Here is a 26,523-nt window from a genome sequence, read left to right on the forward strand (position 1 = left end):
TTAATCTTAGTCCTGTTTAGTCATCAGATTATATTGAACATTTCTGTCATTTTAGTCAAACTTATTTAACATAAAATGTTATATTCTCATTATCTGAAATCTCATTACCCGAACCCGACTTGACCCGCAAACTTTATGCATTATAGTAACACAAATGTCAGGACTGATCTGTGAGACAAGAAGGACAGAGACGGACTGAGTGCTGCTGCAGCGCATAGACTGTGTGTGTTGGACAGAGAGGGGAGGAGAAGGTGGAAGGTGACAAAAATAAAGAGAGATTTTGGTTAAGTTTTTATGTTTTTAAACTACATTTTAGTCTCGTCATTTTTCATCAACGATATTGCATGTTTGATATCGTCACTGTTAGTGTTTAATAACCTCGGTGTCGTCTCGTCATCGTCTCGTCTCAGTCATGGAAAAAAAGGTTGTCGACGAACATATTTCGTCATAGTTATTTGTTAACGAAATTAACACAGTCGGGCGGGTGACCTCTATACCGCGGCTTCACTGCCCGATCACTACTGCGCAGACTCTGGCTCCAAATGACGTCAATATCTCAGGATGGCAACTCCCGTATCCGGGATATTTTGGCTTCACCTCTGTACAGTGGGAGGAAGTGGAGATGCGTCGTCGTCCATCTTTATATACAGTCTATGGGTTTGACCCAACATTAGCATAAAAATCCAGGGTTGCAATAGTGAGTGTATGAGTGGACCACACAGTTTAAATGAGTAGATAAGAGAGGGGATGAAAAGCCAGTCCTCAGTTTGAACACTTGTTCTCTCTCTCTCTCAGACGAGAGGAAATAGTTTGCAGCCTTTTGAAAGCTCCCTTATTTTTCTTGGCACAAAGTGGTTTACAAAAATCCTCCGTCACATTATTGTGCCTGTACAGATTCAAATAAAGCTCTGTCGTTGAATTCTAATCAGCACATGTTAACTAAAATGTGTAGTTTAGTTTGACAACATCAACTCTTGGTAAATAAATACATCGTTGTAAATGCGACAGCAGGCGAGCGGAGGGGGTTGTGGGTGAAGACTGGGTCGTCTTTGGCACGCGGGTGCAGTTCAGTGGTGACCCGGCTTGTTTCTTTAGCACACTGACGGCACTGACGGAGGAGCTCAAAATATGAGTTTGTGACGTTATTGTCATCCGCCAACAGCTTTGGTTTGAAGAACCAATGCCTGCCCTTTTTTTTTTTTTTTTTTTCCTTTTTTAAAACACCTGTTGCGCACCGTTTCCTCTTTGAATCTCTGTCAACATCCAACCAGATGAAAGTTTTTTATTGTCCAGCTCAGACCTCGCTCACCGGCAGGTCAGCGTCATCCAGGTCCAGGGGCGGCTCCGGCATGTGGGGCTCAAAGCTGCTCCGTCGTCGCCATAGTGACTCCTCGGGGTTGTTAATGGTGGTCGCAGGTGGATCGCGGGTCACTTTGCCAGGCGCGTCTCCTGCAGGGACAGGCGTGCTGGCGTGTGGCTGTGACTGGGCCGCGGCAGCAGGCTCATGAAGTGCTCGCTGTCCCAAGCCAGGCTGCGAGCGTGGGCCGCACGTGACAGCAGCCCCCCACTCTGGGTAGCATGGTGGCATGGCAGATATGGGCGAGCGAGGGACGGGGGGACCCGCGGGGCTGCGGTAGAAATTGGAACGGCCGCCGTGTTCCTGCAGCAGAAAAAACAGCAGAGAAAAAGCGAGAAGACAAGAGTGGTTTGTTAGTAAGCAAAGTGAAATCCTGACGTGGTTTTTTATTTGGAAGAGACCGAGAAGTGAGTTACAGACTTGGAATTAGCACCAGCGTGTTGCGCCTGATGCAGCTTTAGCAGAGCTGGTAGTGAAGGTTTGTAGGTGCTTGAAGAATGTAGCATTGCTAGAGAGTGGAGATGGTGGTAGTAGCAGTAGTAATAGTAGTAGCAGAAGTAGTAGTAGTAGTAGTAGAGGTAGCGGGAGGAGTGGTAGTAGTGTCAGCGGGTTTTTAGTTTTGGTAGTCTCAACAGGTTGCGGTGGAGGAACAGAGTGCCTTTAGGAAGCAGTGGTTGGTTGTTGCTCGTTATTTCACAGCTTTTCATTGTCAGATTTCAATCTCTGAAACACAAAACAAGAAGCATGGGAAGAAAGAAATAAACACAGCGGAGGTAGTGAAAGCAAAAAGGGGTAGCCACTGAGCAGTTGGTGAAGTGTTGGTTAGAGAAACATCCCGACTATAAAGCATCAAGACTCCCGTAACAAGTATCCGTGTCAACGTCAAGATCCGGTATCACCCTGCGACTTTGCAGGATTGGGAAAATTCTGATCAGTAAATCCACACAGTATCACTTCAGCATCACAAGATTTAAGAATCAGTTTCCTCCTAGCACGAACACATCTCAAAATCCTAGGGAGATCCACACACACATTAAGAGATGCTTTATGCTGAATCCAAAGGTCCGAAATCAAGCTCATGCTGAATTTTAGGGGCAGAAGTTAAACAGGAGATCAGACAATCTACCACACTATGCACATGTCCCATTGGCTTATTGGACACTTTAAATAGCTCTTAACTAGGGATGTCAAAGTTAACGCGATAATAACGTGTTAACGCCACTAATTTCTTTAACGCATTAACGCAACTTGTGATTTCTAGGATGTATTGGGCTCAGTTGAAAAGCTAGAGTGAAGATACTGGTATCATAAAAAACCCTAAGGAATCCATTGGTACCAACCATATCATACTAGCTTGTGGCGAAGGAGGCTAATTAATGCTCCCAAGTTGCGCTAAATTTTGGCGAGGAAAAACTGGCATGGCAATTTTCAAAGGGGTCCCGTGACCTCTGACAGTATCGCAACATAGTGAATCGTTACCCCTGTATCATGATACATATCGCATCGCCAGCTTCTTACCAATACACAGCCCTACTGAGCACATGTCTCATTAGCCTCTTGTATGCTTAAATAGCTCTTAACCCAAATATTTACATGTAAATCAACACTCCACTATGAAAACCAATAGTTTTTCGACTCTGGACATGTGGATTCAGCATTGGTGAGTCCTTATTTCAAAGCTGTTAAAAAAAACATTAAGCACACACACAAAGGTACAAGAACACGGAAACAAGTGTCTTATTATCGTGTGTATGAGAAAGAGAAAAAAACATACAGGCAGCGAACAGGAGGGAAGAGGAGAGACAAGCAGGATGTCACACATCTAAGACAGGTACACAGCTGCAGCAGACTGCAGAGATAACAGAGCATGAAGGGAAGAGAAACACAAGGTGTGAAAGACACATGTACCCAGTAATAAAGACAAAGATAGACACAGGCTCAAGGTATTCATAGCTAAACTGCTCAGGTAGGTCATGCAGTGAGTGTGTGTTTGTGCATGGATTGTAGGGGTGGAAAAAAAATAAAAATCGATTCACCAATGTATCGTGATTTTTTTTTTTTTTTTTTAATTAATTTAAAATATTTTTTCTTTTAATGCCAGCATGGATAAATACAGGTATTTGCTTTATTTGAGTCTATGCGGAGGTAGAAGGAAGTTACCGCTTTTATTATTGTAGTCTGAGTAACGTGACGTCATATACGTTCCGTATCCTTCAACCAAAACAAACCGCAGCTAGCCGAAACGAGAAAGTAGAAAACGCCGGAGGGTCTGCGTTGATACGACCTGAACCCTCACATTTTAAATCCAAAGTGGTAAACACTATACATACAGTAAAGTATGGAAACACTTTGGGTTTCACACATTGCCAGGAAAAGCTGAGCTAGACATCATGGCTAAAGCTGCATGCTAACGTGCGGTCAAACCAGCCGTCACTCTCATCTCCGTGGTCAAATCGGCCGACGCTACAACTGTAGAGCACCCATATACTGACATTTATGTTTATACAAAATACATATATGGTAATAAGATGGATTGACATTACATGTGCTTTATAAATTAAAAAGAAAATATCACTAATTTGAGAGGGAAATGTCTTTATTTTTTTATTTTCGGGTTGCTGGGAAAAAACTGAATAAATAATGCCTGACAATGACTAATTTATTTGACTTCAGGACATCTCGGAAATCAAACATTTTTACTCTATCAATTTAAAGATTTTCCCAAGTGAAAGTCCCTGGAAGTGTATGATTCAGCTTTTTTCCCATGGTCTAGTGTTAAAAAAGTGAACAAAAATCGCAAAATAAATCGTAATATCGAATCGCAATACTTAAACATCGCAATACATATCGAATTGGCACCCAAGTATCGTGATAGAATCGAATCCTGAGGTGTATCTTCCCAGCCCTAATGGATTGTACATGAAATTATGTATATTTCTATTTTTTTATACTGAAGCATCATCAATAATGGTGTAGACAGGTGTAAGCTGTGCAGGTGAAGCTATAAGGGAGGGAGGGAGGCAGTGACTGCAGGTCTTTCCGATGGATAGATGGTCATATTCCAGCTGTTTATAAAGTCATTCTGTACAAAAATATTACTAATCAGCATTTGAACGGCTTGAGTTGTTCTTGATTTCAGTTGCCATGCTCTTGGCGACAGGCATCACATGCGAGAGAAGCTAAATCAAGCACACCCTCAAGACTTAAAATTCCTGAAACAAGATTTTTTTTTTTTTAACCGGGCACTGTCTGAGCGCACTGAATGAAATGGACTCAAACTTTGAGCTGAGCTTAAAAGTGACAGTGCGGCAAAAAGAAAACGGAAAGCAAAGGAGGAGGAGGAGGAGTGGATGAGAGAAGCAGCAGAGCACGAGGGCGTGAAGGGAGGAGCGCTTGTTGGGTTATCACAGCCAGACATAGGATGTGGTTGCTTCTTTGAGCATCAGATGTGCCGTCAGATCGGATCTGCTCTCATCATGTCTACAACCACAGAGTGGCCAGCCAGTGAGTGGAAAACAGTATTAAAAAAAGTTGAACTTATAAGTTTAAAAGGGGGGGATTTAGACGAGCTGACATACGTGCTGCTGCACTCCCCGATTCGAGACGTATACCTCTGTATACAGGGGTTCGACAGCCGTCTGGCCTGCCGCATCTGCAACAACACAGTGCAAAGCAGTATTAGAGCAGATGGGCTGTCTGCCCACAGGGAGAGGAGGAGGTGGAGAGAATGTGACAAAGAAAGGGGGAAAAAAAAGAGGAGAGAGAGAGAAGAATCACAGGAGAGGAAAAGGGGGGGTGAGAGGAAAAAACAAGCAAGAAGAGAGAGAGAAAGACAGGAGGGAAGAAAGAGGGAACTGTAGAGAAACAGACAGCGCAGAGGTGTTGAGAATAATTCCAGTCTAACCAGAAGGGACCAACTGCGTCAGAGGACACTCTCTCCTCTGCAGTCAGGACTATGGAACTGGTTTACTTCTCTCTCCTCGCCTGCTCAAGTCTGGCTGCCTGTCTCTATGCTTGTAGGCTGCTGACTGAACTAAAACTCAGGCAGCGTTCTCACACAGATTTGGTGATCTGTGGGAGTACAAACAGTCCACGTGTCAGTCCTGTGATTAACTACTTCAGTTCAAAATCAGTACAGTGGCGCCCGGTGGCTCAGGGGTTAAGGCGCTAAACATGAACCGCTACGTCCGCACTTTGCGTCCAGCTGGGGACCTTTGTCTCATCCCCCCCCTCATTTCCGGTCATCTGTCTAATAAAAAGGCACAACATGGCCCAAAACAATAAAAAATTAAATCTGTATTTTGCTTGTTGGGAAGTGACATGGAGAAATGAAGAAAATGCAGAACAGGCTGTGCCAAGTTCAACGTATATACTGTGAAAATATCATATAAAGTTATTTAATAATTAGGGCTGTCAAAGTTAACACCACTGATTTCTGCATTAACGCAACTTGCCATTTTTTATTTTGTAGCAGGTTCAGTTTTAAAGCTGAAGTGAAGATACTGGTATCATATGAAACTATAAAAACCTAAGGAATCTATTGGTACCAACCATGTCATACTAGCTTGTCGCAAAGGAGGCTAAATAACGCTCTAAACTTGTGCTAAACTTTGGCGAGGAAAAACTGGCATGGCCATTTTCAAAGGGGTCCCTTGACCTCTGACCTCAAGATATGTGAATGAAAATGGGTTCTATGGGTACCCACGAGTCTCCCCTTTACAGACATGCCCACTTTATGATAATCACATGTAGTTCGAGGCAAGTCATAGTCAAGTTAGCACACTGACACACTGACAGCTGTTGTTGTCTGTTGGACTTGAGTTTGCCATTGTATGATTGGAGCATTATTGTCTATGCTAAATGCAGTACCTGTGAGGGTTTCTGGACAATATTTGTCATTGTTTTGTGTTGTTCATTAATTTCCAATGATAAATATATGCATACATTTGCATTAAGCAAGCATATTTGTCCGCTCCCATGTTGATAAAAGTATCAAATACTACAAATCTCCCTTTAAGGTACATTTTGAACAGATAAAAAATGTGTGATTAATTTGCGATTAAATATTTTAATCGATTGACAGCCCTAATAATAATCAATATAATTTCCTTAAGGCCTGGTAGCAATGGCCCCAAGGCCCTGTACCAGTCTGCTGCTTGGGGGTTCTGAACCACTGGTGTAGACTACACAGAGCAGAATTTAGCTTCGTCAGTCTTGTTTTTGGACTATACAATAATGTACAATAATAAGGTGATAGGGCAAACTCAACTGAAACATACTGCCAAACTACCGTTTCTGCTATTCTGCATCTGTTTGAGATGGAATCAAATAAGGAGTTTCTCTGCATCTCTGTAGGTTGCTGCTGTATGAGATCTTGAAAGAGCAATAAATGACACGAGTAAAACAACACAAACAAGTCTTGTAAACGGTTTTGACTTCACTCCTCGTCGCACCAGATGTCGCTCAGTAAATAAGTTTCAAGTTCTGCACATGCAAGTCGAGTCTGAAGTAATTTCCTCTGTTCACAGGTACATTTGAGGTCTCTAATAATATAATATAAGGTCTACTTATAATGACTTGAATCCATACTATGGTAGCATTATGCTGTATTGTAGTGCAAGATACATACTGTTGCAGCAGACCTCCCAGGCCCCCGCTGGGCCACAATGGCCCCTGAGACGGCCTTGATCCAGCTGTGCATCTCCTCCGGGCTGTCCGCCTGGTAGAGACATAAAAGAAAAGGACAGTGAGTGACAAAGGCGCTGTTCAGACCTGTCATTAACATGCGTCCTGGGTGATCCAATCACAAGTGGACAGCTCTTAGTACAGGTGTGAACGCACTGATGCATTGAGGACGCACTGAGATCCGATCGCTCAGACCACATTCGGAGGTGGTCTGGGCCACATATGCATCCACAGATGATTCCTATTATGTAATCATGTAGTCCCTTTCCTAATAGGTGTCTGTGCATCACCTGAATGCCCTGTGCACCACCTGAATGCCCTGTCCTGGGCCACATTAAGGACCGCCTACTCAACCGACGTCCCGCTTGGATCCGCAGGGTCTCACTGCGCTCCTCATGTGAATTAGAGTTGTTCCGATACCACTATCGAAAATGCGTCCGATACTGCCCAAAATTTTGTATTGGGTATCAGCAAGTACGCCAGTCTATTTCTCAGTACTTGGTATCGGCCGATACCGTAAGTTCAAGTATCGAAATCGGGAAGGAAAAAAATGGTATCGGAACATCTCTGATGTGAATAGACAGGCAGACGCGAGCCTTGCCAGGGAAGTGAGATCCGATCACAAGTGGTCACTCGAGACGCATGTGGAGACGCATTCTAATGCCAGGCGTGAACAGATGTACTTAAAGCTGTCCAGTTGTGATCGGATCACCCATGACGCATGTTAATGCCAGGTCTGAACAGCGCCAAAGAGAGGAGAGTGAGACGGTACGGACGGTTGGTAGACATGGAGACAAGTAAGAGAGCAAACACAGTGTTTGTGAACATTGTATGACTGTTCATACCACAGAAAACATCCTACCTGTATGTAAAACGTCCTTGATGTGGTGACGACTTCAAACAGATTATCTCTCATCATGATGTCACTACAACAAAATAGAGGAAAATAAGTCAGATCATATTTATCTCACATACTGTATATCTGTATCTGAATCAGGAAAGGTACAGTAAACACCATCCTCCTGGACAAAAGACTTTTTTTTTTTGTGCAATGGGAAAATGCTGGGACATGTTAAATACCTCTGTTTGCACTCCTGGACTTTGTGAACTTCCTTCAGTGGGATCATTCTCAGAGGCTCTTTCTCCTAAAGCCAAGAAAATAATATTCATAAGCCAAAACTTAACAACTGAAATACAACAGATAAATGTTACCATTTGCTTTTTTCTAATATGTTGTCAAAAAACAAGTTTTTCTGTTTCATAGGAAAACCATGAACTTTCCTAGAAGTATCAGACTGTAAACTAAAAACCCTGATGGTTGGGAACTTTCTTGGCCCGGCCATTTGCTACAGCAGCCAGAGAGTCTGTGTCCTTGGGGCCTGTTGATAGCCAAATAGACAGATAGAGCTGTCAAATAAGGGCAGACCCGGACAAGGACGGGGTATGGGACGTGCAGTATTATCCTGAGGACAGTCTGTGTGTAAGTGTGTGTGAGTGTGTGAGTGTGTGTGTGTGTATGTATGTAAGAACGGCCAGGGGGGAACAAGGCATGATAGGACATGTGAAGTGAAAGCATTGAATTCCACAGACAGCAGATAAAACATGTTAGAACTCGGGACTGTGTGTTTTCTGTTGCTCTGCCTCAGACTGTGGGGGTGAATCCAATCCACATGCCTCATCAATAAAAACATTCCTTAAAAGGCTTCACACAAGTTAATCAAAGTTAATTACCAAATCTGACTTGAAGTAACTCATTGAGTTTTCTTCCAGTAGGAAGTATCGCCGTTTCCAGTTCCTCATCTGGGGGAAAAAAAGAGAAAAGATGTTCACACCTTTTGTATAATTTCAAGGCAAACAAGATGCCACATTTGCCAAATTGCTTCAATAATGAAAGCGCAATTTTAATTGTAGTCCCTACATATTTTACAATGTCTATGTTAGGGCTGTCAAAGTTAACGTGATACTAACGCGTTAACGCAAATTCGTTTTAACGCCACTAATTTCTTTAACGCATTATGGCAATTTGTGATTTTTGATTAACCTCTTAAAAATCCGACGGGTCTTTCAGAGATTCCAGCTGGCTCAATTTTAAAGCTAGAGTGAAGATACTGGCATCATATAAGACTTGAAAACCTAAAGAATCAATTGGTACCAATCATGTCATACTAGCTCGTCACGAAAGAAAAACTGGCATGGCCAGTTTCAAAGGGGTCCCTTGACCTCTGACCTCAAGATATGTGAATGAAAATGGGTTCCATCTATCTAAATGTAGTACCTGGTTTCTGGATTTCTCATTGTTTTGTGTTGTTAACTGATTTCCAATAATAAATATATATATATATATATATATATATATATATATATATATATTTGTGTTTGTCGTGTTTGTCGACTAAGAATTTCTTTGGTCGAGAACAGCCCTACTATATACGTAGAGGGGGAAGTTAATTATTCTTAGGCCTTTATAAAGTACAGAAGTGAACACACTGGAAAAGTTGCATTTCTTTAGAGGCAACTCTTTATTATAATAAAGCAGAAATCTCATCACCTGACATTCCACAAGTCATAAGACTTTATATTCCCTCCCATATGAAGGTGCGATTTATTTTAGTGGATGTCACTTTAATTGTTACGGTGCCATTAATCAGAAATGGTGTTGCATTGCCATGTTGAGGCTTTGGATTGCAGTGGAGAAAAGTGTGTTGCACTGTATGCAGCCCATGATGCTGGCCACCGCCCCATGCCTAATTTGAAAGATGTTTTAAGAGTCACAATTCCTCTTGTATTGATGAACTTATTTGAACGGGGCCAGAAGGCCAAGTGAAATCAACTCGACCCAGCTGAGCGGCAGGTACTCACCACAGCTCCCTGCTTGACGCAGTAGCCTGACTTGATGACGGTGTGCTCCTGAGTCGGCCTGCCCAGGAAGTACGGCAGCTGGCTGTGGGAGCGATGCATGGCCTCGCGCTCCGCTCTGTCTGCACCGTCACCACCGTCATGCTTGAGGGTAAAGGACACCGGAAATATTGTAATTACAAGTTCCAACAACATTTCAAAAAACTGATTTTGGACGATCCAAGGGCTAATTTATGTTGTAGATTCTATGAGCACAAAATCCATCCACCACAATCCATGTTAGAATTCAGGACCTCAAACAGAGCATTTCAGTCAGAGGGCGAAAAGAGATGCTGCAGCACAGCAAGTATGAAAAAAGTAAAGCGTTTTTTGAACATTAAAGCATGTAAACATGTTCTAGTAGAAACCCAAAATACAAGTATTAACCTTAACATGAGAATAATAGGTCCTCTTTAAGAAATAACATGTGCATGCATGTAAACACAGTATGTGGTGCAGTATGTGTGTGTTATGTTTACCTGTGTCTGGGTGACGATGGGGACTCCTCCAATGATCTCTGTCTTATAGGAGACTTGTTTCTTGGGCCCTACGACATCCGGCAAAGCCTTCTGGTTCTCTGCATTCTGCTGCCCATCGGACAACTTTGGCACCTTGGGAAAACACACACACACACACACACACACACATCAGACTTGAGAAGTTTGAGGACAATTTTTAATGAAACGCACAAATACTTAACAGAAATAAGGATTTTGTGGAATTCAGCTGAAGGATGGAAACTACTCCTTTTCTCCACAGTTAAAATACATTATGTAACTTCTATGTATGCAGCAGTTTAACACTTTTGATATCCATTTCCTTTCTGGATGGTTAAGGCCTCATGGAGAACAATGGAAACAGTCCTTTATCCCAGCACTCAATACAACAATACAGCATCCTGTTAGTCATGCTCTGACTCACTCCTATCTAGTTTCTTGACAGTCCATTCATTTATTGTTAAAGAAGAGGAAGAAATAAAAGTTTCTCTCTAAGTGATAAAACATGAGCCCAAAAGAAACAGATTAGTACAGCTGACTCAGGGATGGACTGTATGTCTTGTGTTTATCTGCACAAGGCAAGCTGTGTGTGTGTGTGTGTGTCTTACAGTGATCTTGGTGGCTTTATTGAGAGCGGTGACCCAGTCCACGAGGTCCTGCTGATCATTGGCCTGCAGGAAGAACTTCCTCATCCCAGCGTTGATGACTAATGGATGATATAAAAGAGCAGTGGGAACAACACAGAGAGTGAAAGTATATTCAGACCACAGTCAGACTACATCCTCCGCACTACATCATCCGATTCCTTCGAAGTTTAATATGAAATTCGCACGCAAATAAGCACTAAAAGTACAAAGAAGTACTGTGAAGTGGTGTTGACTAATTGCGCTGTTGGCCTTTCGTGTACAGAAAATATGATTGAGTGTCAGCAGAGCAGCTCCACTGCCTCGGATTTCTCTGGAAGTGAAAAACATCTGGGCCAAGGGACTCTCCCACACACTACCAGCAGCATGATGACCCAGCTGCCTCAGTCTGCCACCACCTACCCACTTCTCACCATGACGGAGGGAAAAAAAAAACCCCGCGGCTACCAACCGCCAAATATTCTCGCACATTTTCACACCCATGTGAACATGAGCAAACCCCATTTTTTTAAATCACAAAGAATTTTTTTGGGTCAAATGCTGATTAGCTATGGATCAGGATTTAGGAGCTGAAAGAACTCAAGTCTCTCATTCTGTCTCTCTCTCTCTCGGCCATAAATCCTTCAATTTCTGCGGCTCAAACCATCCTTGTGTCTCCTCTATTTCCTTTCGACACCATGGGAATGAATTACATTAAAGCTGGACTGGTAAATCTGGCGGGGGCGAGCTGTAAAAGGCACTGGGAGCTCAAACTCTCTGGCACAATGAGGAGCATTCTTCCTTGTAATGTGTGTTTGGTCCAGCTCTTAGACACATGCAAGATCTCGCTCTTTTTTTCCACGTCCCTGTAAATAAATCTGTCTGTTTGGTCTCATTTAAAGGATCATTTCGGGATTTTTCAACCTGGACCCTATTTTCCCATCTTTTTGTGTCTAACTGACTAATAGGGACAACAATTTATAAAATTGGTCCAGTATTGAGGGAGAGCGCTGTAGACGGCAGCTGCTCACGGGCTGCAATATGGTGCTATTGGGGCAAGTTGGCACCGTCATTTACGCCCACTAAAAGTGCTTGTTTTTGCCATGACAGGTTCTGATTGTTATTATAAGTGTCTGACATTATGGAAAGAGTCTCGCTCAAGGTGAAGTCTCGTCCTGAAATCTGGGGAGGTGGCGTGTTGCCGGAAGACAACGGTGGAATAGTGGAATACATCCATGGTGGAAACGCAAATGGCAGCCGGTCAGAGTTTGTTGTGTTGGAGTACAGAAAGCGTAGCTTAGTGTTATCTAAAAGATTCTCAATGTCATGGCTGAATATTTAGATGATTTTGACGATGTGGATGAGGTCTTTAAATTCAATGGCTGCCCTTATTTATTTGAGCCAGAGTATACAGATATTCAGATTTCACAACGAGACTTATCCTTGAGCGGGACATGGAAACAGACTGGATCAAGCGGAAGGTAAGAAAAATGTTTTATTTCTCTTTAGGGTCCTTTCCATAAAGTTGTCAGACACTTATAATAACAATCTGAGTCTGTCAGTAGCAAAATCAGGAACTTTTAGTGAATGTTACGTTACATTGACGCTGCTCACTTGCCCTCGCAGCTCGTTTCGCAGGCTGCCGGTTACAGTTCAATACTGGACCCATTTCAGAAATTGTTGTCCCCATTAGTCACTTAGGGCACTTTCACAAGCCAACATTTAGTCGGTTTTAATTGAACTCTGGTGCGGTTCATTTGGGCAGTAGTGACCGCTCGCCAGAGGTGGTCTTGGACTGTTTCCAAGCAAACCAAAACTCGCTGGCGTGATGAACGCAGATGGACACAGGTAAAGGACAGGTTACCATGAGTGGGAGAGGACTGACCTACGTCTGCAGAAGTCTGATGTTTTCTTGACAGCTGGGCCAAAGAAGACACAGAATATGCTAAATAAAGTTCACAAAAATAGTGATGATTATGAAGTCATAAACTGGAGGAGAAGGGATTCGTGTGCAGCCGATCAGTGCCGAGTCAAAGAGAAAAAACTTTGACAGCATCAAAGTCCGCCATTCCCTGCATAGAAGTGTCAGCTCTCGAGGTGAAAAAGATAAATTCGCTATGTACAGACTAAATAGAAAACGAACCAAAAGTATCAATTTAACTCTGATTTGGACTAACCAAACGGACTATCCCTTGTGAAAGCCACCTTAGTGACAAAACATGGGAAAATAGAGTCCAGGTTGAGGAAATTACAAAGTCACCCTTTAACCTTCAAATGTGTTCACCGGTCTTCAAACCGCTTGGAAGTGGTGAAAGTGTAGTGGTCTCTTGGGCCCCGGGAAGACTAATCTGGGAGGAGGGGTATCAGATCTGACTCATAGTTACACATTATGAAACAATGTGTGCTGCTGAGAAAAGCAGCCAAGCACTAAAGTTCACACGATTGCACCACTCTTGATCTCTTTCACCACAAGGAACCGACCCATACATCCACCATCAATTACAGACCGCAATCAACTCTATTTTGACTCACCTCTACTTTCTTAATGTAAATAGATCTGTAAGTGTGACATCCATTACTTAACTTTTCTAAATACTTCATCACCCAATGTTTCTAGCTGCAGGAAGAGGGGGAGCGGCAGGATTCGTAGATATGTGTCACACAAACGGCAGTTTAAAAATACTCTCAAACATCTCTGAATCAGGTTCCGATTAGGATGCCGGCATCCTGTCGGAAACCTCAACAACGCATATGGTGCGCACACACAGCCAGACACACTCACCGTCACGGTAGTCAACACACTAGTATTTCCTGCTATTGAAGCACATGGAAGAGGAGGAGAAGGGATAGTAATAACAGGGAATGGAGGTTTACTCCTAAATAACCTGATGATGGCTCATATTTATGCAACAATTTCATCCCTGTCTTGACCACACAGGGCGAGAAGACAAGGACAAATGTCAAGATAAAACAATATCTTTGTTGCAAAGTATTCACTAGTAGGATCAGGGTGCATGGTCAGATAATGCTCCATCAGAACCACTTGACTTGGATGGTTGAATTATAGCTTCAGAAACTCCCTCTCCCCGCACTCTGATGTCGGAACTGGGAGGACTCTGTCCGACCATTTCTGTAACTTTCCAAAACCGACAAAAACTTCAAGCAAAACCCGACCGTATGGTTCAGTAATTTGTAGATCATACGTGTATCAATATTAGTTGACAGTAATGTGCCTTAACCCCCTGAGACTCACAGGATCACAGGCGATCCTGACTAACTTTACCATCTTTGAGAGGCTGTAGCGGATTCAGTTTTAAAGCTAGAGTGAAGGTACAAATATCATATGAAACTAAAAAGGATTGGTAACAACCATGTCATGCTAGCTTGTCAGGAAGGAGGCTAAATAACGCTCCAAAGTTGTTAATACAAATGTACCACTTCACTACTGTTTGATAACAGCCTACAGTAGGCTATAGTTCAGCCTACAGCGGCGATTTGAGACTCTTTTCAGGGGTGCTCAAGCACACCTAAATTTCATCTCGGCATGCCTAAAAAATACTAGAACACCTAAGGAATCCATTGGTACCAATGCTGTTATGTTATCTTGTCGGGAACGAATAACACTCCAAAGTTAAGTTAACTTTTGGCGAGGAAAAACTGGCACGGCCATTTTCAAAGGGGTCCCTTGACCTCTGACCTCAAGATATGTGAATGAAAATGGGTTCTATGGGTACCAATGAGTCTCCCCTTTATAGACATGCCCACTTTATGATAATCACATGCAGTTTGGGGTACAAATATGTTATATAATTGTAAAAATGATGTGTGAATATTTCTGCATACTGGGGTCCGTAAACAGTCTTGGAATTACATACATGGTGTATCACTATAAAGCTGAGACTCTTGTGGATCCAATGAGCCCAATTGTATTCTGTTGTAATGGTGTTAGTCCCCATAGTAGCCATTTCATTGTATTGAGACCTATTTTTTTGTAATTTGACCTTGCTGTATATAATGACCTGTGGTGACCTCTAGGAAAATCACAGTCTCATGAAACTTTACAACCACAAACTAAACACCTAGTTAGGGCATTCAGAGGATGCATGGCTTTCCTAGGTAGATTAACAATAAGGGGGTTTCTGAGCAATTTCCAGAACAGAACAGCTCGCCATCCTATTTCTTGCAGAAATCTCCAAATGTCAAACGTTTTTGAAACCAAATCACAGCATGGCTTTTTCTATAGTGTTCCTCAAGGTTTTGGTGTCTTAATGTGGTATTTTGGAGGGATTATTGATCATTTTTTATCAATTCTCAAGTGGTAAAACACTGTTAAATTTAGCACCAAATCTGTGTAACAAATGGTATCAACCCAAAAATTGCTGCAACAACTTATGAGACATAAGTGAGCTTGAGAATGGCAGTCATATACTTCTATCATAATGTTCTAAACCCTTACACACTTTCACAATTTATTTTAATTAAATCTCAAATTAATATTCAGGTTCTCAGCTTTCAGATGATGTACACCACTGCTATGTGACATCTACTGTTAACCTGCTATCTCCCCCTAAAGACCCCCTGTCCCGCCTAAAAAAGACAAAAATGGGTCTATTGTGGGTCTCAGACGGATAAGAGCTAGTGATGAACCAGTATAACAGCAGATTTCATGTAAACAATGAAGGTTTAAAACTTTAAAAACAATTTTGCTATTCTGTAGTACAATACGGACGACAACTATAACAACAGGACTGATGGGAGATATGTCTAATTGCGGAGTCTCTGAATTTATTAAATTTAAACACAGGTTGATTATGGTTATGAAATTTGAAAAAGGCACAAACAGCCTGCTCAAAACAAACTCGGATCATTAACTGCTGTGGCTTCCTGCATCTTTGTGTGTTGGCTAAACAGACAATGTTGAACGAGGCTGCCTGGTCAATGGTGGAGAAAGTATGTGGCGAGCAGCGCTTGACCATGTGTAAAGAGCAGACAAGGACAGCAAACATTCCTCCCTTAGGTTATATTAAGTGTACTCAGCTTAGTCAACATGCTATTAATCACACCATCACTGCTCATGTTTGCAAAGCACTGCAGGCAAGTTCTATACTCTAACAAGATTTAAGTTTATTTGACAAGTTGGGTTACCGTTTACTCGGATTCATACTGTCAATAATATTGTCCAAGACACATCAGCTACTCCATGCCAGTACATAAAAAAGGATTTAAACTGTAAAAAGGTTAAAGAAATCACTGAATTCTTTATAAATAAGTTTAGATTGTTCCACTCTTCCAGTAAGCTATCAAATTAGTATTCCTAATGCTGAGAAATTCAAAACAGACAGTAAGATTGTGATGATCCGTTTCTTACCGAAGCAGAATTCTGCCTTGGGCCTCAGCTTAGTGGCATCGCTGACCTATAAGAAGACAAAGCTCACAATTGTTAATTTCCCATTTCAACCACATTCTGTAAATAAATTATTTTCATACATGCATAACCGTATCATGTTAGTGTCAGTTAAGCTTCGGTGGTTAAGATTTCTTCTTACCTTAGAGATGTAGGTGAGCTTGAGGGAGCCAACACATTCTGTACCAGTGGGCAGGTTCTGTGGAAGAAAAACAACAATATTGTATGCAAAAAGTGAAAGCCAAAACTAACCATTCACCATTCTGTTAAGGCAGGAGCCTTATGCCGGGTACACAATACACAAGATTCAAGATGATTTTAGGGCCAATTCCCACCTCCCGACAATCATCAGCAAAGCCCTGATTTTTTTTATGGTTCTACAGATTATCTTTCCAGATATTCCTGTGGTGTGAGGTATGTTATGAGATTGATTTTTTACATCCCACGATCGGCTCGGAAGTCCGTCCTAAATATTAAACATGTTCAATATTTACAATTGGATATCCTGTTGTGTGTGGGGAACCCCGAAGACAGCTGATGACTTAGTGACATGAGAAAGAACGATAGCCAATTGGGAATCAAGCTGACTGAAGAAGGAAGGACAACCACCGCCGTCATGGACCTCAGAAATGGAGGACCAACTTGTTCATTTATGGCAACAACACAAGTGTTTATTTAACATGTTTCCATGACTTCATCCATCCATCCTTCGTGAATTTTCAGTACAAAGTAGTGCAAAAACTAACATCACATCGTCCGCCATGTTTCTTTACACTGAAGTCACATTTGATCGCAAGAGACTTAGCGAGATTTCCGTTTTTTTAGTAGCGAGATTTCCGTTTTTTTAGTCAGGACTCTTGTTGTTCATGAATGAATCTGTTAGTGTGTGATGTGCTGTTTTGGCCAAATTGTTGCTCACCACACACTATAGGAACAAAACTGTTAAATTTAACATGTCGTTATGATGTGTGGGGTCTCTCACATTTTGAAAATCTGTTAATATTTGAAAAATCTTTTAGTGTGGGCCAGCCTTTCTGTGGATTAATGACTGAAAATAATGTGGTGAAGAGTTCTGCAGAGCCAAGTCAATATTACAGAGTAAGTACGGTATGCTTTATGCACTCCATGATAGTTTATTTCAGTTTCTTGCTGTGCTTCTTAAAACTACCGGATCCAGATTTAACATCATTAAAATTTAAGCTTTTCCAATCTATAAAAAGAAAGAGACTCGCTGAATTATTTAAAATTTCTCCTGCACTTCATGATTTATGAATACGTCATGTAACAGTGCACTTAAAAATACAGCATCTCCAAACCAGCATGATGTACAAACCAAGAGGAGAGAGTTACACTGTAATATCTGTGACACCGAGGGTCACAGAGCCGAAAATCGTGACCACTGAGGTCAATGCATATACGAGTGCTCACTACACGACGACTAGAAGACAAGAAAACTTATCCGAGATTTAGAGATAAACTCAAACACAAATGTCTGCCGGTAGCTAAAATACCAACACACCACTAGCCCTGACCTACTCCTGTGCCTGTAATATGGGCCTAATTGCCGTCAGCTAGAATTACATAATACAAGTTCTCCCATCCCTGTATGACTGTCTGGCGATGGAAACATTTTAGCCTGTACTTAGTTTTGTGTTCATAATGAATGACGACAGCTTCGCTGGAAGTGGCCTGCAGTTACCCTGCGGTTGCATGAGAGCTGATCATCTACACTGTTCACTAACTAATGTTAGCTCACTTGCATGCAGTTGCCTGTAAATTGTCCACTAAATTTTCCATCAACAAATTAAACATTAGCCCGTGCAGCTACCTGGGGGAATTGTTTATGGAACATAAAGCTAAGAGCTAAGCTAACATGGCCCTGTGTAATTACCTGTGGGTTGTCCATGAACCAGACCAAGCTTCCCTGCTGCGTGTCCAGTATGAAGTACCGACGCAGGAACTTGCCGCTGCTCTCGGTCTCTTCTATGTCCAGGAAGCCACAGATGCGGTTCTGTCGGTCCACGTAAGGCATCTCGCCGCCGGGACATTCCCTGGCCTGCTGGGGCCGGGAGTGGAGAGGAGCAGGGGGCGAGCGGGACCTGGAAAAAATTCCTGAAGGACAGAGAGGAAAAAAGAGAGATGTGTGAGGAGGGCGGGAGGTAGTGAAGAATTTTGGTTGTCTTTGTGGCGAGCCCTCGCTAGCGTGACCCACTCCCTCCTTTTCTTTCTCTCTGTATCTACTGTATCTCTGGTCTCTCTGCCACCTGGAGCTCACTAGGCTACAGCCTGCCAGGGGATCATGTGACACAAACCACAACCCCGCCTTTATCCTTTTATATCAGCCTCACCCACTCTCTCGCCGAGTCCCTCTTTTTTTTCCTCTTGTAACACTCACAACACACACTGTCACTCTCTCTTCTCCACCCACCCTGGCTTGCTCTCTTTCTCCCTCTTCTTTTGCAGTCCTCTCCTCTCTCACTTTCTGTGCCATCTCCTCCCAACTGCTCTCTCATCCGATTTGGCAAGCCTCTGGCCAGCCCCTTTTATCCCCTCCCTCCCTCCCTCCACAGCTGAGCACCCACTTCAGCATGGTCGAAAAAATAAAAAAAAAAATGCCGCTGAGCTCAGCCGTGTTCGACACAAAGAAACAACAAACACCCTCAGGAGCGGCGCGGGAGAGAATGTGCAATATTTAACCTGACACGTCCCTGAAACCTACAGCTCTCTGAAAATCAACAAAAAAAGTAAATGATTACATCTGTTCAGTCCGACGAGCGTGAACGCACGCATGTCAATGTCAAACCCTGTGTGGGCGGGTGCAGCATTACTGTAGGCATATTGTCGCATTAGCCTGTTTAAGCTGCTGTCTTTTTGGACCGAGCCTAAAATATGTGATTGAGATGAGTCTTTGAAAAGCAAAGATAAAGACGCTCTTTCTCCGGGACATTATGAGCACTGTGTGGGCGGATGGGGGGCAAAGCAGGGACAAAAGGCCTGGTTGTTGTGCCTGGACTCCGAGCTGAGAGCATCTCAGTTAGCCTCTGCATCTACCCGAGTCATCACAGGCACGAGAAAAGGAGCAACACTGTCAAGAGGCGACTATCTGAACACTACACAAATAGTGATTGTTATGTGAGAGTGAGAGACGTCTCTGTTGAGTTTAGTGATCCTGTAAATGAGGTGATGCGCACGAGTTCATCTGCGTGCATGATCATGTATTTCAGTGATGCAGAAAAGATGTTAGAGATAATGCAAAACAGCAACATCCCAACAAGGTGAACAGGCAATCATGTATGCTTCTAATACAATGACTTCATTCTTGTGGAAAAATACGTATCCTTACTATAGTGAGACCGATATTGGATATTTGAGGTCGATAGCAATATTGATATTTGAGTTTCAAAAATCGGATGGAAATATATAGTGTATGGGCCGGTATTCTTCTTTTTTAACAAGGGCTGTCCATCAATTAAAATATTTAATCGCAATCAATCGCATGATTGTCCAAAGTTAACCACGATTAATCACAAATTAATCGCACAAAACAATGACAAATATTGTTCAGAAACCCTCACAGGTACTGCATTTAGCATAAAAAAATCAAATCATAATATGGCAAACTGCAGCCCAACAGGCCACAACAGCTGTCAGTGTGTCAGTGTGCTGAATTGACTATGACGTGCCCCAAACTGCATGTGATTATCATAAAGTGGGCATGTCTGTAAAGGGGAGACACGTGGGTACCCATAGAACCCATTTTCATTCACATTTCTTGAGGTCAGAGGTCAAGGGACCCCTTTGAAAATGGCCATCCCTCACCAAAATTTTGCAGAAGTTTGGAGCGTTATTTAGCCTCCTTCTTGACAAGATAGTATGACATGGTTGGTACCAATAGAGCCCGCTACAATCGTAAAATCGGAAGAAATATGGCGTTAAAACAAATTTTCATTAATATTTTATTATCGCGTTAACTTTGACAGCACTAGTTTATTCTTAGTTCTTTTCTTTCCGTTATTTAGCATTCTTCCCGCAAGTTAACACATGACATGACATGGTTGATACCAATGGTTTCCTTAAGGTCCTAACACACCAAGCCGACGGTCGGCTGTCGGACAGTTTGGGGCCGTTGGTGAGCGTCTGTCGGCTTGCTTTTTGCAGTGTGTCCCGCATCGTCAGGTCTAGTCTGCTTATGTCGGAGGTTTTTTGGCCGATTCAGCATGTTGTATCAGCGGTGGAGCTCATTGGTGTGAAAGAAATCACTCTGATTGGCTGATCAGCTTAAAGAAATGCACGAGAAGAAAAAAGCAGGCAAATGAGTAAAGTCAAGAGGGCAAACACAGAAGTCTCTTCTCATTTTTCATCTTCATCTCATCTGATCAGTCCAATACACTAATATTTTCACAACGACATCTGGAATGAAGCTAAGTGGTACGTATCAAAACAACGGCTTGTATATCCGTCGTCCTCGGTCTTCCGGTTTCCCTTTTTGAATGATGAATACAAAATACCGCGACCTGCTGGTGTGGAGCGTTATTTACTCTCACGCAGGCGCAGAACGTACGTGCTAACTGGCCATCGGCTGTATTCTATGCACGTGTGCAAATGCAACTTGTACGCCAAGACAAAGGCGACGTGAGGCGACGCAACAGTCGGCCTTCATCGCTGCCAGTTCTTTGATGTCAGCTTGGTGTGTCTGGACCTTTAGGTTTTCTAGAATCATATGATACCGGAATATTCACTCTAGCTTTGACCCCGCTACAACCTCTGAAAGACAACTTAGCGACCATCGGATTGTTAAGAGGTTAATAGTTTATATAATAAAAGATAGATACTTGACGTCCGTGTATTGATACAATATTGCCATGCAAAATATTGCTATACTATGCTGTATCCATTTTTCCCCCACCCCTAGCATGTACCACTGTGCTGGATTTGGCTTTTCCCCAGTAATTAAATAAGAAACTGACACAATACAATTTATTGCAATCGTATCTGACAACACTATTTACTTGCATAACACTGTTAGACTTTTACTTTTATTTTAGTGTATAGATTACCATTAGATTATTTATGATCACATTTACAGACTAATTACTTGTGTAACCCATCCATTGTGTTGAGGACAAACACACAGCAACCCCTCTATTTGAGTAGTCTAGATAGCATATCTGGGTTTCTGAAGCCAGGATATGATGTTTAAATGCTCAAACACATAACCAGGATACTTGAAAAACTGGTCATTGCCAGGATACTAGTGTGCATGTACAAATGCACTCATTCTGTCTGGTAACAAGTGGGAGGTTAGAGAGCAGGTCTTCCTGTTTGATGCAAGTTATACTGTAAAAAGACTGAGTGACAATGAACAAGAGAAAGTGAAAGGAACACACTAACAAAATAAATGAAAATGTGCAAAGTAAGAACCAAATGACAAGTAAGTTTAAATGTCTGACTCTGAAGAAGGACAAAGGCGTGAGATATTACTGTGGTTGACTTCTTTATAGGTTAAACATTCCTACGTTAAACTCACTCTTTACATTTCCTGCAAGGCTTTGTCCACATCACATGGCGACCAACTGGTCACACAGGAGGACAAGTCATAAAACAACAGTAAGGACCAGCTGGACTGCCCCGGCAGAGGGTCAATATTTTCTTTCCATGATTTAGCTAGACTACTGCTGTGTCATTGACAGCCACACGACAGCTGTAAACGACTGGAGCAGAACACTTGTGTTGTTTTTAATGCCTACCTACCAAATCACTAATCTAGGTGTTTAGGAGATCACGTTTCATGGTGCACTACAGTGGTAACGCTAGTTCTGCATTTAGTTTCAGAAAGACCAATGACAGAAATCATTTATTGAGGTACACATGCAAGCGGACCAGAGGCAATTTAGGGACTTAAAGCAGCAGTGGGTAATATTGGAGCAAATGTGATTAAAAACATTATTCTGCAAGATTTCACAGACCAAAGGAAAACAACCAATCAGAGCCCAGCTGGAGCCTTGCCTCTGAGCAGCTGTCAATCACTCGCAAACTCCGATGAAACGGTCAAACTAGGCAGCGCTGATCAAATATGAATCAATATTCTGGTCAGCTGACCCGAATGCTTTGACCTTTGCCATGGTAATCGACCTCCAAATCAGCAACAAGTATGTAATAATAATTATAATAATAATGTATAAATCCCAAATTAGCCCATGAAATAAGGAATAATCCCACAACATTGTTCATATTCAACAGTAATTATCATTAGTTATTCTCAGACGGATATCGCGTTTTTTTATGTGTAGAGGTGCTTGCGTGTACAGTAATGCAGCAGCTGCACTGTCCCGAAGCTTCAAATACCTTGTAAAATTTCTCACCGAAGCTTTGAAGCCCAAAAAAATGGTATTCGGGACAGCCTTAATATTCTGTTACTGTAATACCTATTTCTTGCATAAAATGTTTGTCAGAAACATCTTGTAGTGTACTGTTTAGTTGTAAACGCCATTTTTTAGATCAGCTGATCAGCCGCAGCAAACTTTCTCATTTTTACAGCTAAACAGTACACTACAAGATGTTTTCTGAAAACATTTTACACGAACAATAGGCATTACAGTAACAGAATATTAATTAATATTTGATCAGCGCTGCCTAGTTTAACCATTTCATCAGAGTTTGCAAGTGATTGACAGGCTGTCCCCATTGAATGAACAGCCAATAGGAACTCTCTCTCTGAAAGGACCTGTGATTGGCCAAAGCCTCCCATCACGAGCTAGATTTCTTAAAGCCTGAAAACAGAGCCATGAAGAGGTGCAGAAGTCTAGTTTTCTCTCAGAACACTTGAATTACAATATGCTGAAAGGTTATTATGGACTTTTTGCCCAATGATGCCAAAAACATTCTGCCTAACCCTGCTTTAAACGGTTCAGTGCATGCGAGATTAGCCGTGGACAGACACAGTGATGCACACATGCACACTCACACATAACTGATCTCATTATCTCCTGGCGGCAGATATTGAAAAAAGCAGTGCAGAAAAGGTCTCTCGCAGAGTGTTTCACCTACAAAGTGGCTGTATTTGAGAGCCTATAATCAAAGTACACCCACCTGCGCGCCTTATTCCCATTAAAAAAGGGAGAGTCCACTAATGTCCCTGGAAACTGAGGGGCAGACGTCTATTTATGCGCTCAGAGAGAACAAGTCAAGCATCACAGTTCGCGAGTGATTGACAGCTGTCTCCGTTGAACGAACAGCCAATAGGAACGCTCTCGCTCTGAAATGACCTGTGATTGGCCAAAGCCTCAAACCAGAGCCATGAGGAGGAGCAGAAGTCTAGTTTTCTCTGAGAACACTTAAATTACAATATACTGAAAGGTTATGGATATTCTTTTGCCCAATGATGCCAGAAAAATCATCTGCCTACTGCAGCTTTAACTATAAGGCTCTCCACAGGGTCAAAGGTGAGACAGGTCATTCTGGTTCACCTGAACAGAGTAATGTCTGTAGTCAGACTCCTTTGAAAGCAGCACACATAAAGGCCAGCAGCAGGTTTGACAGGCCTTAACCGTTATAACGTTAGACAGGGTCCTGTTTGCCATAGCAACATGCTAGTATCTCCAGAGCAGGACATAGCAACATGCTAGTATCTCCAGAGCAGGACATAGCAACATGCTAGTCTAGTATCTCCAGAGCAGGACATTATGTAGCTGCTCACTAGATAATGATGATAATAATAACCAGTAAGACTGACTGTGTCTTGAGTCACTTAAACAAACAACTTCACCAACGAGCCTAGCTAACCTTACAGCTAGCTACCGCTGTCGACTCGTCACAGCCAGTCCCCGTAAACATATAGCTGTTAACTTTAGCTGTACGAAACAACAGAGTTTATTAGTGTTAACTAGTTCAGTTAAACGTCAACGGCTCAGCTTACCCGAGTCGTCCCTTCTTGTGCTGCTGCTGCTCTTTCTGTCGGTGTTGTTGTGTCTGTCTGTCCTCTCTGAGCTTTCAGCCCATCTCCGCTGATCAGAGCTGCTGCTGCCGCTGCTGGTGAGAGTGGAGCAGAGATTGTATATAATGAAGATGATCACTCTGTGGTGAAAAAAAAAACAAAAGGATATTGGTTGGTAGCATGATGTATGGAGGACTGAACCTGCCAAAATTAAATCAATCAATAAATAAATGACTCGATAAATAAATAAATATGTCATGTAATGTAGCAAAATAATATTGAAAATAAATATAACCATCCATTTAATTTAATTTACTTCTTTATATATTTATCTTTGTAATAATTCCTTTATTTACTTACTCCTCTGTTTATTTATTTATGTATAAAAAAGTATTTATGTATTTTTTATTTATTTTATATGTATTTTTTCACGACGAGTATTAGGGCCACATGAGGGGGAAGAAAAAATCGGAGATTTCAAGAATAATGTCATAATATTACGAGAAAAAGTCGTAATTTAATGAGAATAAAGTGCGCTGCTCCATTTCCCCTCTAAAATAACACGTAAAATTACCACTTTATAATATTATGACTTTATTTTCATAATACCACAACTTTTTTTTCTTTTTTTTGCATTTCTTTTTTATTTCTTTTATTTTTATTTTTTACCACGAGTATTAGGGCCACATTGAGGGGTAAACAAATCGGAGATTTCGAGAATAATGTCATAATATTACAAGAAAAAAGTCGTAATTTAATGAGAATAATATACGCTGCTCCATTTCTCCTCTAAAATAAGACATACAATTAATTACTACTTTATTTTCATAATACTACAACTTTTTTCTCTTAAATTTATGACTTTATTCTCATAATATTACGACTTTTTTCTCGTAAACCTGTGACTATTCTTGTAATATTATGACTTTATTTTGGAAATCTCAGATTTATTTTTTTGCCTCAATGTGGCCCTAATACTCTGTCGTAATTTTTTTATAAATATATGTATTTATGCATTTATTTGTTTATTTCCGCGCGATTTTCCCTTTGCATTTCACCCCTTATTTATTTCCCCAAACTTATTTATTTATATATTCTTTTCTTTATACAATTCTTTACTCATTTCTTTTTACATTTCTGTATGCATTTCTGCCTCATTATGCAAATGAGGGGGTTGTCACTCAACGTGTGGCATGGGGTCAGAGCATATTGGTCAGAGTGCAGCTAATAGATCGACTATATGTTAGCCAGCTAGCTGCACTCCAGTCTTCATTCCCGGCTTCGTACAGCGGGTCATCGGCCTGCTGCTGCTCCCCCCCGCTGCTGCCTCGTACTGGTACCATGATGTTCATTTAGTAAATTATGGTCCCATTTAGAGTTAAATAGACCATAAAGCAGGGTATGCTTAAGGGCGTGGGTACTTTGTGATTGACAGGTCGCTACCACGGCGTTATCCGTTCTGGGAGTTGTCTGCGTTTATGTCTTACAACTTTAACAAGTGTGTTTTCAGTTCATGAAAGTTGTTTATAACCTTTTTTGGTCGCCTGAAAATGCCTTATTCAGCGTTCGGTTGTACTTAGCTCCATCCTCTCGTGTCACTTCTTTTTGCAAAAAAACAATATGGCAATGGACAGAAACCAAGATGGTGAACTAAAGGCTTCAAAATGGCAGTCCACAAACCAATGAGTGACACCCCAGTGACTATGTCCACTTCTTATATGCAGTCTCATGTTGACTGCATCATCCACTGACCTGTTTTGGGGCATCCTGTGATGTCCTTCAGGTGGGTCAACACCAGTTTCTCAAAGGATTCCATGATCACAGACGTCAGGGCGACGGGCCTGTAGTCATTTAATTCTGTGATGGAGTTGCTTGTGGACCAGGATGATAGTGGAGCGTTTGAAGCAGGAGCGGATTTCTCACAGCTCTTGTTCTGCTGTTAGGCACAAACCTACAACAATTAGCACATCCCCTTAAAGGACAATGCTACCTTGATGACTATATGGCAAGTAATAAACGGGACCACCACCCAATGTGTCATTTGCAATTTATGTGTAGTGTGAATGTTTGCTTCACTCCCATTGAATGTTGCATCATTCATTCTTTTTGTTTTCCACTAGGGACCAGGA

The 26,523-nt window shown here is 41.9% G+C and overlaps 1 protein-coding gene across 8 annotated transcripts; it reads right to left on the reverse strand.

Moving 5' to 3' along the window:
* On the reverse strand, nt 1-24,532 carry plekha1a (pleckstrin homology domain containing, family A (phosphoinositide binding specific) member 1a). 8 transcript variants are annotated; one of them, XR_005208347.1, is made up of 15 exons: nt 18,890-18,934; nt 18,353-18,573; nt 16,604-16,660; nt 16,426-16,471; nt 11,043-11,140; nt 10,417-10,548; nt 9,902-10,042; nt 8,774-8,842; nt 8,123-8,187; nt 7,905-7,968; nt 6,987-7,076; nt 4,936-5,009; nt 3,132-3,206; nt 1,778-2,080; nt 1,519-1,660 (listed from the first exon to the last, which is right to left on the reverse strand). XR_005208347.1 is itself a non-coding variant. In XM_037781311.1 (14 exons), the coding sequence occupies exons 2-14, from the start codon at nt 18,491-18,493 to the stop codon at nt 1,429-1,431; spliced, it is 1,284 nt and encodes a 427-aa protein (XP_037637239.1). In that variant the 5' UTR covers nt 18,494-18,573; nt 24,377-24,532; the 3' UTR covers nt 1-1,428. The 8 variants fall into 8 exon arrangements, 5 of the variants coding, with proteins under 5 accessions (XP_037637239.1, XP_037637236.1, XP_037637241.1 ...); XM_037781311.1 differs by lacking the exons at nt 1,778-2,080; nt 18,890-18,934 and adding an exon at nt 24,377-24,532 and having other exon boundaries at nt 1-1,660; XM_037781308.1 differs by lacking the exon at nt 1,778-2,080 and having other exon boundaries at nt 1-1,660; nt 18,890-18,932.
* Between the last annotated feature and the right edge of the window lie 1,991 nt (nt 24,533-26,523).

Source organism: Sebastes umbrosus, chromosome 10, assembly GCF_015220745.1.
Source record: "Sebastes umbrosus isolate fSebUmb1 chromosome 10, fSebUmb1.pri, whole genome shotgun sequence".
Taxonomy (NCBI): domain Eukaryota; kingdom Metazoa; phylum Chordata; class Actinopteri; order Perciformes; family Sebastidae; genus Sebastes; species Sebastes umbrosus.

What these genes read in the sequence shown, in the direction of transcription:
- plekha1a (XM_037781311.1), bottom strand. Translation starts at nt 18,493, where the DNA reads ATGCCTTACGTGGACCGACAGAACCGCATCTGTGGCTTCCTGGACATA. An exon ending in ATAAAGCCACCAAGATCACT is followed by an intron (nt 10,549 to 11,042) that starts GTAAGACACACA and finishes TGTTTTCCCAAG; the next exon opens with GTGCCAAAGTTGTCCGATGG. An exon ending in GCGTCAAGCAGGGAGCTGTG is followed by an intron (nt 8,843 to 9,901) that starts GTGAGTACCTGC and finishes TTTTTCCCCCAG; the next exon opens with ATGAGGAACTGGAAACGGCG.